This window comes from Pteronotus mesoamericanus, unplaced genomic scaffold (genome assembly GCF_021234165.1).
Source record: "Pteronotus mesoamericanus isolate MK-2021 breed Mesoamerican mustached bat unplaced genomic scaffold, CSHL_Meso_final scaffold_54, whole genome shotgun sequence".
Classification (NCBI taxonomy): Eukaryota; Metazoa; Chordata; class Mammalia; order Chiroptera; family Mormoopidae; genus Pteronotus; species Pteronotus mesoamericanus.
Window position 1 is genome coordinate 52,354,127 of NW_026555321.1, and position 19,428 is coordinate 52,373,554.

General features: G+C 35.6%; 1 protein-coding gene across 1 annotated transcript in view; it reads left to right on the forward strand.

Moving 5' to 3' along the window:
* The window catches only part of TAFA1 (TAFA chemokine like family member 1), a 636,921-nt gene extending 634,297 nt beyond the window's left edge, over positions 1 to 2,624 (forward strand). The window contains exon 4 of the mRNA XM_054595690.1: positions 2,607 to 2,624. Coding sequence (XP_054451665.1) covers positions 2,607 to 2,624 — 18 coding nt within the window. The remainder of the gene's footprint in view (positions 1 to 2,606) is intronic.
* The last annotated feature ends 16,804 nt before the right edge of the window (positions 2,625 to 19,428 follow it).

The following is a 19,428-nucleotide window of genomic DNA, read 5'->3' on the forward strand; positions in this document are numbered from 1 at the left end:
GAAAATATAGAAAAATCACCTTTTTTTATTCTTATGCATAAGATTGATCCAAAGAGAGTGCTCTTAGGGGAAAAAATGAGCAAACACATGTAGATTGTTAATGACAGAGTTTCCTTTATATGTTATTTTAAAAAGTAACTCTAATGTAAAGGTATTTGCAGGAAAGTTTCCTGAATGTCATTGTTTTTCCCTATGTAGGTTTTTTTCCCTAAAACCTTCCTATTACAGGAGTTAGTTCCCAAATAATCATCCTAAGCCAAAATCCTCAGCAGTCTTTGAAATGTAGATAAAAGATGCCTCAAAGTATAATCTAATTTATATTCTTATGATGTTTCTTTTTTAAAGGGTAAAGAGTAGAAATTCATTGTTTCATTTAGACATGCAGATACCCCAGATTGAAAAGTAGCCAATGTAATGACCACAATCTAAAGGTAAATAGTTAACTTTAGGAATTTGATCTCAGTGACAATATGACATAATGAAGGAAAATAAGTAGAATTAGACAAAGGCTTTCCTTTCAGGAGATTTGAAAGAATAAATCTTGGGGAAAGAGGAAGCTTCCTGAATAAATGTCACCTATAGAGAGCCTCCAGTAGAATAAAGCTGGTGACAGATACCCTCTTGAAGTGATGCTTGGTTTGTCTGAGTGAAATCTCATGGCTAAACTTTAACCCTGCCCCTGCTTGATCATTGTTTCAATTGTTTTATTAAAATTGTTTTGTTGGTAGCTTACAGTAAGACTACCCTACTTAAATATTAAGTAGAGATTTTTTCCTATGGTTTTAGATACCTACTGATTTATTTATTTTCTTTAAACTCATATAAAAAATATAAAGTTGAAAAGCAATAGCTCATGCATTCAGGAACAAATCTATACACTCTGTATTCAGGAACAATGGCTTTCTTTAAGAAGACAGTCCTCTCCATAAAGGAAATAAGTTGTTTGACAATGCTGTAATAATTCACAGGTAAAAAGTGAACATTGATTTTTGGGGGGATAGGAAGAAGAAGGAAATGAAATGAGGAGAAAATCAAAGTCACTTGGAAAGAAAAATAAGCAGATTAAAATAGCAGAACACAATCTGGTATAATACCTGGAAAAGTATCAGGCAAATTTGAGCTTCCTACAACCCAGTGTGTTAACGTCTTTCAGACAGTGAGAAAATAAAGTTGGTGCCCAATGTAGAATCAAATTTCATCCTCTAACAGGGTGAACTCATATTGCTCATGTAACTACAATTGCCAGCTGGTCAAATCCCTTTTTCTGTGATCAGCCCAACACAAATCCACTGCAATTATTTGTTTATTAGTCACTTGGGCCCATCCCACAAATGGTGACTCTGAATTTGTTTATCTCCATGATATTTTTTTTTATTACTGAAAAGATAAAGTATTGACTTTGACATATTTCAGCTTCTTCACTCAAAATCCCACCAGGTCTGAAGTACTCTGAGAGCCATTACAATCCTGATCTCCATTCCATTTTGCATGGAATGTCTTTAAAATAGAGGGGCTGGGGTATGGCAAGACAGAGGCAAAAAGAGAGAGAGAGAGAGACAGAGAGAGAGAAAGAGAGATGTATGCATGTTTGGAGATTGCAGAAAGAAAGAATGAGCCAACTTACGCTAGCACAATATCATAATTGCCCCTGGCTCCAAATGAACTCATTCATTTTATTAGCCAATAAATATATTTAAGCCTCTATTCTGTAAAGTTAATGTATAAAGGCTTTGAGGATGTGACAGTGGACATCACAGAGTCCCTGGTCTTCCATGAGGACAGGGTCCAAGAGTAAATGATGGGACGCTAGAAATAAAGGAATGACAATTTTTTTGAATGTCACTTTCTCCCTCCTTTGATAAAAAAGAACACAGTGAAAACAGAAGGTGATAAATGCCACTGGAATGTAGGAAGTAAAGGTTTGGAAGCATTTGTTATTTATATGGAGAGGATAAAAATGTGTATGAAGATTTCTCATACACTGTACTACTGGCCCGACCAACTTTTGAATGCAAACTTTTATTACTGTTTCTACCTAACCCTGAGAGCTTCAAGTATACTTAAAACTATACTGCCTGGACTCAGACACTCAATTTCTAAGAAAAATGCTTGTGTCCTTGAACCTCGGCAATGACTAGAACCTTATGCCACCCCTCTACATCTTACCACAGGCCAACATGCAAAGACATGGAATGACCTACTCAGTTCAAATACTCATCAGACACAGGACTGACTGAATAATAGAACCCAGTCCAAAATAAAAACATGGGGCCCTTTTTCAAAAATTACTAATAATTTCAAGATGGCAGCAGGAGGTCATTAAGCCAAGTGTGGGGCTTTTTCAGCACAGACTTTGTGCAAGACTATCGCCTTAGCATGGCAAAATTTAATAAGTTGATAAAAATATATAGTGGTCTGTCAATGTGCTTTGATAACCATCTGAGAACAATTGCTCTAGATGTTAACACTTTTTAAAATTTCAGATCACTTGAAAGAAGGAACATCCTAAAAATTCAAGATGTTCTCAATTTTCTGCCTGATCACCTTTCTTTATGCCTTCACTTTTTTCTTTTCTCCCTGAAATTTCTTTCTTTCTTTGGTTTCAGATTCACCCAAGAACCTAACAGAAGCATTTGTTGTACTAATACAGGAAAACCAACTCTGCGGAAAATACATTTTAAGAATTTAAAACATCTAACACATTACAAGCCAAATGGATTTCTTATTTGCACTTTGACTGGTTATCAGATAATCACAGTGCTTTAACTGTGTGTCATGAAGTATCCTATAATGGGAAGACCAGAGTTTTGGGCCAACATCATGGAAAGTGGGTTTTTAAAAAAGGATTTTCTCAATGAAAATTTTGGAGATTATGAAGAATGATCAACTGTCTTCTAATTTGGATCTATAGTTACTTTGTACCATTTGAAATATATGTATATATAATATTTTGAAATATTATATATCTCTTCAAGAAATGAACAATACTACAGTTTGAGGCAGCTGGTATATCTCTTTGAATTTTGGATGCTTTGTTTTGTTTCATTCTGTTGTCATTTCTTTTTCTATTGGCAAAGAAGATGGGCCCCTTTGAGAGTTCAGCAGGGCACTCACACTGGAAGGCCAGCTACAGGTGGACTCCTGGAATCTGAGGCATCATAATACTGAATCAAGAGCTTCCTTCTGTTTCTATCAGATGCCCAAGGAAGCAAGCATCCTGTTTTATTGCTTTCTGCCCTCTGCAATATTAGCATGCAAGCTTGGCTTACATAACCATATTTTGTCAATTGATATATAATAACCATTTTCACCTCTTTCAGGAAAATATTTTTAGAACTACTAGTTTTTACACAGATAAGAAAGAGAGGATATTGGAGGGAGCTGCTCCACTGTGCTGTTAAGACTGGCAGAGTTATGGTAGAATATGGATCCCTATATTAATAAGTCCTGTAAATACAACATCTTGAGGCTTTGTATACCTGTCCTACGCTTCAGAAATGCTCTCTGATTAAGTCAAAATCTGGCATCATTAAGTACATAGTGCTGTAGCAACAAGTCTTATCATCGCACATTTTTCTATTTTTATTTGCTTTTTCTAAGAGTATTCAGATCTCTTCTGGTGAGCTAGGAAGACCATTAAACCAATTGGGTTTCAGAATAATCTATGTGACCAAATGTTGGATGGCCCTATTAATTAAAGTGGTAAATAACTTCTTTCTAAACCTACTTGTCCTCTTTGTTTTTCCTGAATCCATTTTAGCCAAATCAAGAGAACACCCCACTTAGAGACTTGTAATCTGTCAGAATTTTTCCATGAAATCTTTGCTGCCATTACAGACACACTTTCCAACTCTAATATTGGGAAACTTGCATACCCATTATTAAAACTTCACGGTCCTCAACCAGTAAAATGAAAGTCAAATACCATTTTAGGGCTTTTCACAGTGAAAACTTAGATGGTATATAGGGGCATACCTATATACCATCTTCCCCAAAAGCAATTAGTCAAATGGGCATACCTTCCCAAAAGCAATTATTTCCCATCTTCTCTTTTTGAAAGTTACTAAGCTGATACTTGCATGAAAGAAATACCTACTTAAGTTCTAGTTTAACTAGGTATATGTTCCAATTACTTATCATATTGCAAGTATATCTGGGTTTTTTTCTCCAAAGCCTCTTTCTGGAATCCATGTTTTTAGGGCCTCTTACTAGATCAACATCACAGGGAGTCCCCTAGTCTGGACATTTTAATGTTAAACCTCAGGTAAGATCCAAAAGCTTCTTCATCTCTACCATGTAGGTTGAAATCTCATTGAATGTGTGAACACTGCAAGTAGATAGATTGATTCTACATCTTGAATGGTTACAAAACCATCCATAAATGGAAATAGAACCCTCTTTGCAAAATTTAGGTTTCCAAAATATTTTCACAAATATTTGTTAGAAGGTAGCATAAAACTTATACCAGAAAATAATAATAACTTGAATTCATGATCCATAGTCATATATTAGAAATTGACTTTCTTCTGTACACTTTTAAGTAAAAATTGTAATTAAAAACTCAAAGGCTTATCTAGAACAGTACATTCCAAAATACACTTAGGAACAATTTTTAAACAAAATAAAATAGAAATATTTACTGTGGGAGTTTCCAGTGCCTTTAATACACCAAAAGACACTGTGTGTCTTCCAGAAAGACTAGAACAGTGGGAGCTACGTAAAAATCTGACAGAATCCAGGCATGTTAGGTAGTCATTTGACTAATTGAGAGCTTATTTTTGGCCTAATTAGAAGCTACAAGAAATTATTTCTCAGTGAGTATATGGTAACTGTATTAACATATCTTTAGTTTCTCACGAGAACCACAGATGTGAAATTTTACACAATCTTTTAACATTCTTAAATATGATAACTAAAATGACATTATTTCCATTAAAAGCTCTGCAAGCATTATTATTGCCCCAAACTCCCTGATCATGTGGCCTTTTCTATGAGATTAGCGTTTTTTGGAATACCCTTTTAAAAGTGTTGGTCTTGAATAAAAAAAAAAACCAATGAGAAGGAAAAGGACATTTTCTTTTGTATGGCCTCATGCATACAGATCTTTCTCATAATTTAAAATATGTGGAGTTGCACCTTTTCTACTCTGTAACCAGAGCCTATAAGTCAATGAAAGACCTAACCTAGAAGTCCAGGTCTGTCAGTTCATTTCTTATTGATCACTTAATGCAACAGCCTCCTTTGGAAAGACCTGGAAGAAGAGAAGAGCAGAAAGAAAGACTACATCAGAAACAGGCAATTACCTAATAAAACTGTTCAAATATTTGAAAATGTCATCAAATTCAATTTAGTTTTATCCAAGTTCTTTACAAAAATGTGCAAACCATCAACTGTTTAAATTCAACTTTCACCAGTTTAAAAAATTCAGTAGCTACAATCTGCCTATTGAATCTGAACATTTATGCTTTTAAAACTATGTATTTGTGATAATAAAGAATTCAGTGTAGTATAACCAATGTTGATTTTGGGATTGTGAATCAAGTATGTTATACCAAAATTAGAGCAAATGCAACGGGTTTCATCCAGACCCTTTCTCCTGATAAAAAGGAAAATGTGGCTTATTTGATAAAACAAAACATTTTTAGTAAGATAAAGCTTATTTGTGTGGGTGTGATTAGATTTATGTATTAATGGACTTAGTGAGCACATTGAGAAGTATTACTAATTGGCTTTCTTCCATGATAGAATTATAAAGAATATTTCACCAATACACAATTCAGCATCTTTTCCTGATCAAATGCAGTGTAACTTTCACAAAGCAATATAGTGATTTTATTGTGCAGTATATGATGCTATCTTGCCATTGTTACTGATATGATAAGTTATGGCAGGTATGAATATGTTTATGTAGGGAGATCCTACATACATTTCTCACCTCCAGTGGCATGTGCACTCCTTCCTAGAAGGTTAAATGTCATGTCAAAATATGAATTTTTCTTCTACTTATGTTTGACAACCCCATTTTAGAAATCTATTAGGGCTTAACTGAAAAAGAAGTGTGTAATATCTCCTTGCATGAGCTATTTTCTAAATAAAAAATTTAGTGTCTAGCAAATTCTAGGGATCAAATCACATCCATCTAATTTATAAATATCAGAAAATAAGATAAAAGTCACTGACTAAGGAATGTGGGTCTCGGGACTAGAATCTGATCCTAGTACCCAAGGATGCAACATGAAAGTGACATAATAGAACCATGTTCACTTTTACTTCAAAGTAAAAGAAGGCATTAGCTGTGCATACACACATACCCCCAAATCCTCTGCCATTAAATAATTAGAGATTTTATATGGGCAAGATGGAGGCAGAGCAGGAGGATTGGTCATGCACTTCCTCCCCAAACCAAACAGGAAATAAAACAAAGAAGGGAGCGGTCACCCAAAATAAACCAAAAACCACCTGAAAAAGAGACTTTTAAACACCTTGACATGGATAGGAAAGGTGGGGTTGATTATGAGCCTGGCCCTTTCACAAAGGCAGTGGACCTAGGTAGCAGCAAGGCTGTGGGAGCTTCCCCTTGACAAGAGAGAAGCTGGATCACAAACTGGGCCACCAAGCATAGAGCATGCCAGTGCTCTTATCATCTGACCACACAGCATGCAGCAGTGAAAGGCTACAGGGTTTTGCTCTGCTGAGAAAGATGAAACTTGCTGGAGGCATAGCCACTATTTTTTTTTTTTTAATTTAACTCTTAAAGGGGCCAAAGCACAGGTCTTGTATTCACAACCACTCACCTTGGGCCCCAGTGAAGGGAAGGCTGCACAGTGTGCAGTCTTGCATGGAGAGTCTAGTGTGAGAGGTGCTAGAGACAGACATGGGGGAAAAACTGTGGAACTTTCATTGCTGAGATATACCTAGATTCCACAGCAGCCATCTTGATTGAGAAGAGCAAGCTTCTGCCAGGGGGAGAGCAATTACCATACCCTGCGGGATATCACTCACCCCACCTGCTCTCTGGAATCCTGCTCACCATGCCCTGCATCTTTTTTTTTCCTTTCATTTAGTTTGTTCAATTTTTTGTTTTGTTTTGCATGGGTTTTTTTTCTTCTATTCTTTTTTTTTTCCCATCCTGCATTTTAACCCCTGAGAGATAGCAACGTACCCAAACTCAATGGGTGTTAGAGACTGGCTTTAGGGCACAGCCATGCCATACACTCTCCCAGCATACAAACTGGTGCTTCCCTTCACAAAAGAGCCATAGAAACACATTCTTGGTTTCTGACAGACCCAAAACCTGGACACTGGAGGCCCCACCCATTATTCTACTTGGGACCCCACCCTGCAAACTACAGAAAAATAATCCCAAACAGACTCAAACTAAAGGCAGGGGGGTGGGGGATCACACCCACCATCTTCCCTGAAGTCTGAAAGGCACCTGACATGAAAGATCCAGGAGTTCCAAGCCCCTGACACTACCAGAAGCCCTATCATAAAAGTCAGGTCCACGGCTAGGCCAAGGTTGACAATAGGCCAGCAAAGGCAGACAGAGAGAGATCAAGCAGTGACTTGGGTCATTTGCTGACATACCCCTGGACCTAGTGCTCTTAAAATCCAACTGTTCAGGATAACTTGGCCCATCCTGGCTGCAGCCAAGCCTGGAGAAATCAGCCACAAACTGTGGATCACTGATAGCTCTGAACAGGCTGCTGACAGCTAGACGTGGACAGCACCTGACACTGGCTTACACCAGCCTCCGACACATCAGAGCCATATCTAAGGGGAGAACCTAGCATGCAAGCGCTGAACTCTGCTGAGATGGATCTCACTTAGTTCCTTTAATTATTTTCATTATTTTTCCTCTTTCATAGTTTTTTTCCTCTTTTTCTTCTATTTTTGGCTCTCTCTGTTTTCTTTCATGTCCTTATTTTATACTTACCTTTGATTACCTCATTGTTCCCTTCTACTTTCCTTTTCTTATTTTTGTTATTCTTTGTCTTTGTCACTTTTCCCCATTTCCTCTTTCAATTTATTAGTTATATTAGTTCTCATTCCTTTTCTCCTCTCATAACCACTTTTTTTTCTTTTGGTCTTCTTTTATTTTATTTCTTTTTTCTTTTTTGTACCCTTTCTGTACTATTCCATTTCTCTTCCTGCTTTTATTCTTCTTTGCTCTGTTGTCATTTATGTTGATGTTGTAGTTGTGTGGGGGAGTGCTTTTCTGGGTTTTGCATTCTGTATTGTTTTGCTTTGTTCTGTCAGCATCTGCACAACAGCATACAAGATACAATAGGGGTAGAACCTCACATACAGACAACTGGAGGGAGACACAGCCAACAAATGAGCTGACAAGAATCAGGGCCCAAATATAACAGGAAAGTCTACAAGAGCATCTAGATGAAGAGATAAAGAAGACTGCACCACTGAGTACCACAGTACTCCTACTACATAAGGATACCTCATAAGACAGGGAATCGAACAGGTCTATCTAACACATAGGCACAAACAAAAGGAGACAGCTATTTTAATGGGGAAACAAAGAAACAACCTCCAAATGAAAGAAAAGGAGGAATCCCCAGAAAAAAAGAGCTAAGTGAAATCGAGGCAAGCAAATTATCAGAACTAGATTTCAAAGTAATTGTTATAAGAATGTTAAAGGAACTTAAAGAAAACTATGTCAGCATAAAAAAGGACATAAAAACTATAAATACACAGACAGCAATGAAGAATATAATATCTGAGTTGAAGAATACATTAGAAGGTATTAAAGGCAAGCTAGACAAAGCAGAGGGTCAAATCAGCAATTTGGAAGACAAGGTAGGAAAAAAACACCCACTAAGAACAACAAAATTAAAAAAGACTTAAAAAGAATAAGGATAGATTAAGGGAGCTTTGGGACAACATGAAACAATAATATTCATATCATAGGGATACCAGAATAGATAGAAAACCTGTTTGAAATAAAACAAAAAACTTCCCTAACCTAGTGAAGGAAAAAGTCAAACAAGTTTAGGAAGCACATAAAATTTTGAGCAAGATGAATCCAGAGAAGCCTACACCAAGGCATATCACAATTAAAATGGCAAAGTTAAAAGAGAGAGAGAATCTTAAAGGCAGCAAGAGAGAAACAGTTACCTACAAAGGAGCTCTGATAAGGCTGTCAGCTAATTTCTCAACAGAACTACAGGCCAGCAAGGATTAACATGAAATAATGCAAGGAATAAAAAGCAAGGGCCAGCAAACAACACTACTCTATCCAGCAAGGCTCTCATTTAAAATGTATGGCAAAATAAAGAGCTTCCCAGACAAAAAAACAAAAAAATCTGAAGGAGTACATTTCTACCAAACCAGCATAGCAAGAGATGATAAAGGGACTGCTTTAAGAAGAAGAAATATAGAGAGAAACACATATACAAAGGGAAAAAAATGACAATGAATAAGTACCTATCAATAATAACCTTAAATGTAAATGGATTAAATACTTTAATCAAAAGACATACGTTGGCTGAATGGATAAGAAAATATGAGCGGCATATATGCTGTCTACAAAAGACCCACCTCAGAACAAAAATTTTACACAGGCTGAAACTGAAGAGATGGAAAAAAATATTCCATGCAAATGGAGACAAAAAAAGCTGGGAGAACAACACTTCTGTCTGAAAAAATAGACTTTAAAACAAAGGCCATAATGAGAAACAAAGAAAGTCACTACCTAATACTTAAAGGTTCAGCCAAGAGAATATAAACAATACAATCATAGTAGGGGATTTCAACACCACACTGTCAACAATGGACAGATCTTCCAGACAAAAACTCAACAAGGATATAGCAGCATTAAACAATATACTAGACCAAATGGATTTAATTGATATTTATAAGCATAGCAACCCAAAAAGCAAAATATACATTCTTTTCAAATCACACGGGTCACGCTCAAAGATAGATCACGTGGTAAGACACAAAATAAGCCTTAACCAATTCAAGAAAATTAAAACTATATTAAGCATTTTCTCAGACCACAATGGCCTGAAACTAGATATCTTTTTCTCAAAAAAAGAAAAAGAAAACACCCAAATACGTGGAGCCTAAATAACATATTATTAAATAAAAATGGTTTAACAATGAGATTAAGGAAGAAATCAAAAAGTACTTGGAAACAAAAAAAAATAAGCACACAATGACACAAAATCTATGGGACACAATGAAAACAGATTTGATAGAGAAGTTAATAGTATTACAGGCCTACCTAAATAAGATAGAAAAATCTCAAATGAACAACTAAGCACTACATCTAAAAGGACTAGAAAAAAAACAACAAACAGAGCCCAGAGTGAGTGGAGGTTAGGAGATAATCAAAATCAGAGCAGAAATAAATGACAAAGCAACTTAAAAACACAGTTCAAAAGATCAATGAATGCAGGAGCTGGTTCTTTGAAAATATAAACAAAACTGACAAGCCTTTAAGGAGATTCATCAAGAAAAAGAGAGGCCCCAAATAAATAAAATCAGAAATGAAAGGGGAGAGGTAACAACTGATACCCCAGAAATATAAAATAAATATAAGATATTTATATTTCCTATGAACAGCTATATGCCAAGAAATAGGACAAACTGGGTGAAATGGATAAATTTCTGTAAACATAGAATCTTCCAAAATTGAATCAGGAAGAAGCAGTAAACCTGAATAGATCAATAACAATCAGTAAAATGGAAGCAGTAATCAGAAAACTCTTGGCACACAAAACTCCTGGACCAGATGGCTTCATAGGAAAATTTTACCCCTCAGTCAAAGAACTAACAACTATCCTTCTCAAATTATTCAAAAAAATTTAAGAAGAGGGAAGACTTTCAAACTCGTTTACAAGGCCAGTATTATCCTAATTCTAAAACCAGCTAAAAACACAACAAAGAAAGAAAATTACAGGTCAGTATCTTTGATGAACACAGATGCTAAAACCTTCAACAGAATATTAGCAAACTGAACCCAAAAATACATCAAAAAGATCATAAACCAGGGTCAAGTGGGATTTATTCCAAGGATGCAAGGATGGTACAATATTCACAAATCAATGAATGTGACACATCACATAAACAAAATGAAAGACAAAAATCATGATTGTATTAATAAATATTAAAAAGTCATTTGATAAAATCTAACACCAATTTATGACTAAAAAACACTCAGAAAAAAGGGATTATAGGGAGCACACTTCAACATAATAAATACCATATACAAAAAACCTACTGCCAACATCATACTGAATGGGCAAAAACTAAATTATTTCTTTTAATATCAGGAACAAGATAGAGGTGACCATTTCCACCACTTTATTCAACATAGTTTTGGAAGACAGTGATCAGGCAAGAAAAAGAAACAAAAGTCATTCAGACTGGAGAGGATGAAGTAAAACTGTCATTATGCCCAGACAACACGATACTGTACAGGGATAACGCTATAGCGGTTCATATTCAGAAACTGAAGGCACTTTTATAGACCAATAATGAACTATTAGGGGGAAAAAAACTATGAAAACAATCTGGTTTACTATTGCAACAAAGGACATAAAGTACCTAGGAATAAATTTAATCAAGGAGATAAAAGACCTGTACTCAGAAAATTTTAGTCCTCTGAAAAAAGAAATTGAGGAAGATACAAATATGTGGAAACATATATCATGTTCATGGATTGGAAAAATTAACATTAAAAAGTCCATAGTACCCAAAGCAATCTATAGATTCAATGCAACTCCTATCAAGATACCAATGGCATATTTCACAGATATAGAATAAATATTCAAAAAGATTTTATGGAATATAAAAAGACCCCCAATAATGTCAGCAATCTTAAGAAAGAAGAACAAAGTTGGAGGGATCACAATACCTGATATCAAAGTATACTTCAAGGCCACTATTATAATCAAAGCAGTCTGGTACTGGCATAAGAAGAGTCACATAGATCAATAGAACAGAACAGAGGTCCCAGAAATATACCCACACCTTTATGGTCTATTAATATTTGACAAAGGAGGCACGAGCATACAATAGAATAAAGATAGTCTCTTTAATAAATGATATTGGGAGAACTGGACTAGTACATGCAAAAAAATGAAACTAGACCATAATCTTACACTGTACACCAGAATAAACTCAAAATGGATAAAAGACTTAAATATTAGTCATAAATATAAGACCATAAATATTCTAGAGGAAAACATAGGCAGTAAAATTTCAGGTATTCCATGAAGCAATATTTTTGCTAGTATCTTTCCTAGGGCAAGGGATATAAAGAAAAGAATAAACAAATGGGACTACATCAAATTAAAAAGCTTCTACATGGCAAAAGGAACCATCATCAAAATGAAAAAGGAACACACTATATGGGAGAACATGTTTGCCAATGATATCTTGGACAAAGGTTTAATCTCCAAAATACATAAAGAACACATACGACTCAATACCAGGAAGACAAACAATCCAATTTAAAATGGACAAAGGACCTGAATAGATGCTTTTCCAAGGAGGACATACAAATGGCCCATAGACATATGAAAAAATGTTCATCACTAGCCATCAGAAAGATGAAAATTAAAACCACAGTGGGATACCACTTCACACCTACCAAAATGGACTTCACTAATAAATCAACAAATAACTAGTGCTGGCATGGATGTGGAAAAAAGGGAACCCTAGTGTACAGTTGGTGGGAATGCAGATTGGTGCAGCCACTGTGGAAAACATGGCATTTCCTCAAAAGAATAAAATCAAATTGCCTTTTGACCCAGTGATTCCACTGCTAAAATGTACCCTAAAAATCCTGAAACACCACTTGAAAAGATTTTATGCACCCCTATGTTCATAGCAGCACTATTTGCAATAGCCAAGATCTGGGAACAGCCTAAGTGCCCATCAGTAGATGTGTGGATAAAAAAAGCTATGGTACATCTACATAACGGAATACTACACAGCAGAAAGAAAGAAGGAATCCCTACATTTTGCAACAGCATGGATAGAACTGGGGACTATTATGCAAAGTGAAATAAGCCAGTCAGTGAAATACAAATATATGATCTCACTTAAAAGAGGAATCTAATGAACAAAATAAACTAACAAGAGAAATAGAACCAGAGGCACGATATCATGGAAACAGATAGACAGCTATAAAAGGGAGGGAGGTAGCGATTGAAAGGAGGTGAAGTTATTAGTCAAAGAACATATATGAAGGACCTATGGACATGGACAACAGTGTGGGGAATAACTTTGGGAGTGGGGCGCAGGCTGGGTGGAAGGGAACAAAAGCAGTAAAACTGGGACAACTGTAATAGCATAAACAATAAAATTTTCTAAATAAATAAATACATAGTTAACTAATTAGAGATTTTAGGCATAATGGGCCAGGATTTTTTCCTCTTAAAAGATCTCAGGGGCATAGTATTGGATGCTGTGGTATGATCACATCATTGGCCACCTGTGGCTCTCATTTATTTCATTTGTTTAAGTAGTTTTGTTTCATTTCAATAAATGTAAGCTCTAATTTTTTTTTGTTTTGGTAGTTAGCTACATTACTAAAAAATAATAACTGATTACCAAATACGAAAGCCAGGTATCCCTACCATAATTTACTTTATTTATAGGCCAGGTGATATTCATCCTGTCCTAATTCCCACCTGCTCAGTGGGGGTGTAACTCAAAAGTAAAGTCACATGAATGCCATGAGAAAAACCTGAGGCAGGCTTACGTGAAGACAATCATTCTCAACTATTAGGCTAGGGCTCATGGATTTGTGACCATACCTCATGCAGTGGGTTGGAAGTGACTTCTTACTATTAATAGTCTGCAAATTCATTTTTGAAGGAATCTTAATTGGTTAAGGGTAGTTCTCAAACAAAGCCTAAAAGGCATATAAGCTTACAGGAGCTAACCAGGTAACACAGGTTAGTTAAAACTATCACCTGTCAGTGCCTAAGCACAAAGCGATGAGGGTAAAGACCTAGCTTCCTGCAGGATTCCAGCTGGCCCTATTTGGGCCTAGTTTATTGTTACCATGTAGCATTAGGCAGCCTGTGTGGCCCAATTATTCTGTCTTTACTTTTTTAGGAAAATCAGAAACTCATAAATCTCCAAATTTTACATATTTATAACCCATTGAACTTTTTTAAAAGCTATGGCTGAAGACTCAATTCTGTTTACAAGACACCAATTTGAAAACTGGGCCTAAAATTATATTACTCTCATGGACTTCATTCTCACATCCTTCCTCTGGTAGTAGAAAAATGGTGGAGATAGAGGCAGTTTGCAGTTCATTGCACATAATCTGCAGCCTATCTTACTTTTGCCACTGAGAATACTGTAAGTATAGAAATAGGCACCAGTTATCCTTGACGGGGGGCATGCTAAGGTTGCAATAAGGTGCCAACCACTGTACTACAATAAAATAAATGGATTAAACTTCCATAGATTCCAACTTTGGGATCAAAAATGTAGTGTGGGAGCAAAATTTAGGGCCTAGAAGAAAGCAGATCCCATAGCTGATACTAAAAGACTTGGGAAGCTTGTACATTTAGTTAAAAGAATGCTGGGTACTGGCTGCCCAATCAAAATGGCCTCTTCTCTCTGCTTCAACCTTCCACACATACTGTTCCATACTGTGAATTCTTTATTTCTGTGTTTCTTGACCTATATGTTCCTCAAGATAGCCAAACTGAGAAGCTCCCAAGGTTTCTCACCCTCTCACCCATGCCTTTTACCTCACTGCTGTCACATTTCCCCTTTTTCCTTTCACATTTCAAGACTAAAAAACCCTGAAAAGAGCCCTACAACTGTAATCCAAAACGGCCCCCTAAATGTTCAAGTCTTTGCCCTCTTCTTGTAACCTCTTCTCTCTGAGTTTTTATGTCTGTAAAATGAAGATTGCTATACAAAGTTTAAAGGTGATGGGAGAACTAGGAAAATAGAAAAGAAAATGAAAGTGCTTTTTTAAATATAAAGCAGTAGGTAGGCTATTGTCATTATTATATTTTTCAGATTACTCCTACTGTGTGTCACCTAAAAGCTCCGTGTGTCCATGCTAGTTCCACTCAAGGCCAACAAAAAAAAATAAACTTACAAAAAGTTAAAATATCATTTTATAGTCTCTTTCTGGAAAGCTCAAAGACTAGACACATACTTGCTCAACTCTGTAGAAGTCCCCATTTGCCATTACTAATGTTTTTAAGCCACTGGTAAAATGCCAGTATAACCCAGACTTGAGCAATGCCATTGACACAAGCAAGTAACTGCATGTTGGAGGAGGCAACTTGCTGATGTCCAGAATTTTTATTTGGAAACTGAATTGCTAATAGCCTGAGCCATCTGGAGTGCAAGTCAGTTTTCACCAACTACACACAATGTCATCACCAGGCCACACTTCCTCACACACAGCCCTCTCATCATCCAGGCTAATCATTCAAGCAAACTCACAGATAGCTCAGTTACTGCAGAGCTATGACCTTTCAAGCCTGGCTTTACACCTAGCTCACTGGTAATGTGGCTAATTATAGTTGCAGTTGTTAAAAAAGAGGAAGTAGAGTCTAAAGACTAGACAAGTGACCCTGAAGTCAGCCCAGGACAAGATTCCAGAGTAAATGGTTTAAGAAATTTTCATGAAGATTTAAGGAAACAGTAGTCACCAGGAACCAACTTGGGTTCACTGAGAAAAAATAATCATACTAGACATCTTTTTTCATTAGCCTCACTGTTTTAACTAGTCTGAAGGATTTTAAAAGACAATGAACATGTTTAGACTTTAGATTCATATTTAGGCATGTGTAGACTCAATATATAAGTCCAGGCCAAGGATTAGAAAACTATGGCCCTTACACTAAATCTGGTCTGTGGCTTGTTTTTGTAAATGAATAAAGTTTTATTATAACTCAGATACTTGTTTATATGTCAGCAACAGCTGCTTTCGCACTACAACAACAGCTGAATAGCTGCAACAGAAATCTAATGGCTCAAAAAACCTAAAATATTTCTCTTTTTCCTTGATACATTTTGCCAACCACTGGTTGATTATTGAGAAGGCTGAATGATATTAAAAAGCTGTGAGTTGTTTGGGACCATAATCATAATGAAGAGCCATATTCAAATGTTTCTAATTTGTGGAATAATTGTATTCTGGAGAAAGATTTCTAGTAGCAGAAACCCAAATTCTGTCCCAGCCATGTCCTGTGCATTGTTTAATAATCTACTGTGTGAAAGAGGGTATCAATATGGTATGCAGACAGTTGAAGGACTTAATGTTTAAATTCATGGAAAAAGAATAAATGGGTTAAGAATGAGAAGCATCATTTAACTATTTGAAGTCCTTTCATTTAGAAGAGGGATTAAATTAGCTTCTAAAGAGTTCATAGAATTTATAACTAAACATATTTCAGTTTACTGTGAGAACAATTTCCAACAGACTTTCATACTAGTGAGTTTTTTGCCATGCATAGTATTCAAAGATAGAACAGAAGAATGTAGTAGTGATATATATAGAAGGATGCATGTCTAAGCAATCTTGTACTTCTCAGAATTTGTGATTACCTGATCCTGATTTCTTATTGGTATAGAGAAAAGAGAATTAGAGATACTCTGTAATGTCAAATTCTTAAGTTGCAACAAATTCTTAAATTCTGAATAGAAACTCAAACTTCCTATATCCAGATCAAGCATACAAATGTCCCTTAAATGCCTCAGAAGCATCACCAACAAAAATATGTCTTCCTTCCCAATCTCAGCAGCATCTGTATCTGCAAAGCACAATAAGTTGGCCACACCTGGAGCAAGCCAACTCCATTGATAATCAGTCAGGTTCAACAATACTGGCATAATGATGGAAATGACTCAGAGTCTCAGGAATTTTAGAATAAACACCAGCCTTTCCTCATGGAGACTGGTCAAAATACTTCAGAGGCGTTCAGGCAGAAATAACTATAACTGCCAAGAATAAACCAGGTGGAAGTTTGCTAACAAAGAAACAGATCAAAAACAAATAGGTCAAAAACAAAAGGGTAAAGGCAGAAATTGGTTCAAATTGTAACATTGAGCCAGTTGCTGAGTATTTTAGCTAGGATGTCTCCACAACTTTTACAATGGTTTATCATATCATAGATGCCATCTAATTATATACTAGATTTTAGAAGACAATAATATGTATGTGCAGTGAGATAGTCAATAAATAAAAATTCATCTGGACAAAAATTTCTCAATTATATTTCACATTTCATTTTCAACTTGCAACTTATGATCTCAACACTCCTTCCAGAAATGTCTAAATAAAAGACCATCAACTGTCCTGTTCTGCTGCAAGTTTGTTTTGTTTTTTTTTTTCATTCCGTGGCAGGAAATTGTAAAATGGGAAGAGTCAGCACCAACTGAAACGTTCCATGTTCTTTGGTAGTTAATTAGTTGTTTCAGGAAATTTACCAGAAGTCTGAGGGCAAAATGCAGATCACTGTCCCAAATACCCTAAGGATATGAGAAGTACCTGCATAGATATAAAAGCTACCAAAAAATGTGTGGCCTATATGGAGGGACATCAGCTCCATAAGGTATTACCACCCCTAATACAGTGATCACCAATGTCCCCTTTTGATATCACTTTGCCCTTCTGAAATGAAATTCATAGATAGTGTGACCTCTCTATATATGTAATTCCAAAAAAATAGACATAATTCACAAATGAAATTAAATAAAATAAATGTGCTGGCACATAATGTCAGAAGATATAATGAAATACATAAAGGTTTGAGCATACTTACAATGACTAAGTTTAGATTTAAGAGAAGTGAAATTTACCCAGATGCTGTTGCCAAATTATATTTTAGAAGACAGAATAAATAAAAGAATAGACATGTATATATAAAACCAAGGATGCAACATATATAAATAAAAACAAACATATAAACGTATTGCTGACTCAAATCCATAATCATATTCCTATTGGTGATATGATTTTTCTAAAATAGGGACTAGTTCTTGGTAAAATTTAGAACAAAACAAAACAGGACAATCTTTCCCCCATTCACATGACAGTTGCACTCCTGAGTAATACTAGTATATATCAAAATCATACCAGCACAAATGTCCATCAATTGATGAATGGATTAAACAAAGTGTGCCTTATTCATGCAATATGTTATTCTATTTTTACCCATAAAAATAAATGAAATATTGATACATGCTAAAATGTTGATGAATTTGAAGACATTATACTGAGTGAAAGAAACCAGACAGAAAAGGTTACATAATGTATGATTCCATTTATATGAAATATCTGAAATAGGCAAATCTATAGTTACAGAAAGTAAGTGAGTTTCCAGGGGCTCCAAATAAATTAACTGTTTGGGGTTAATTAAAATGGTCTGGAATTAGACAGATGTGATGGTTGCACAACCTTGTGAATATACTAAAACCCATTGACTTCTACACTACTTTAAAAGGGTGACTTTTATGGAGTGTTAATTATACCCCAATTTAAAAACAACATACAAAAAATTACTTTTTTTATCTGTTCATTTCTAGGCTCTGATAATTCTAAACAGGTTTTTCACTTACATTAATATTCAGTACTTCATTAATAATTCACCTGGCTAATAATTCTCCCTTGAACAGAAATATCTTATGCACTTCAGACTATACAGGAGTTGTGGGCTGGGGCAGTAGCAGCCCACAAACCCTGTAACAACAAAGGAGTCATTGCACAAATTTCCACATGATCTTTAAGAGTATGGTATTTACCTTGTTGAGAACTACAGTTGTAATCGCATGCAAAAATAATCTAAATGTATAAATACTTTACACTACAACTTCATGGATTTCCAAACTCACAATTAGTCACCACTTACCACAAATTCAAGGATGATTCAAACTCTATTGGTTGGTTCTTTTTCCTGCTTCTCCCTCCCAATCCACCCTGCTTTTAAGACAGCAATGCAAAACGTTCTCTTGTCCAGTGACCCATGAAATATTTGAAGGATTCCATTTGGCTTTTTTTTTTAAGTATTACTATGATAAGCAGTATTTCTCAGAATCTGCAGCATCCTTAAGGGTCCAAAAATGTTATTTCTCAAGGAGTTCAACAACTTTATAGTTCAATGATACTTTTAGGTAGAGGGTGAAAAACAAACATATTAAAAAAATACCCTTCCAGCTATTTAGGATGTTTTCTGTTTCTCAAAGACTTTTTATTCTTACCTTTTTTTTTTTCATTAAAAACAGTGATTAAGAGAGCCTAAAAACACAAGAAGGGTTTCACAAGTGAAATTGGGTAGCTGACTGCTTGCAGAGTTAAAGAATAATCATGGGCTGCAAAGAATCTTCCCAGTTTTTCTTTTCATGAACTGGCCCCTTCCAAGTTCTGAAGGCTGAAAATTATCATCTAGGTCAGTAATTTCTAAACCAAGTTTTGGC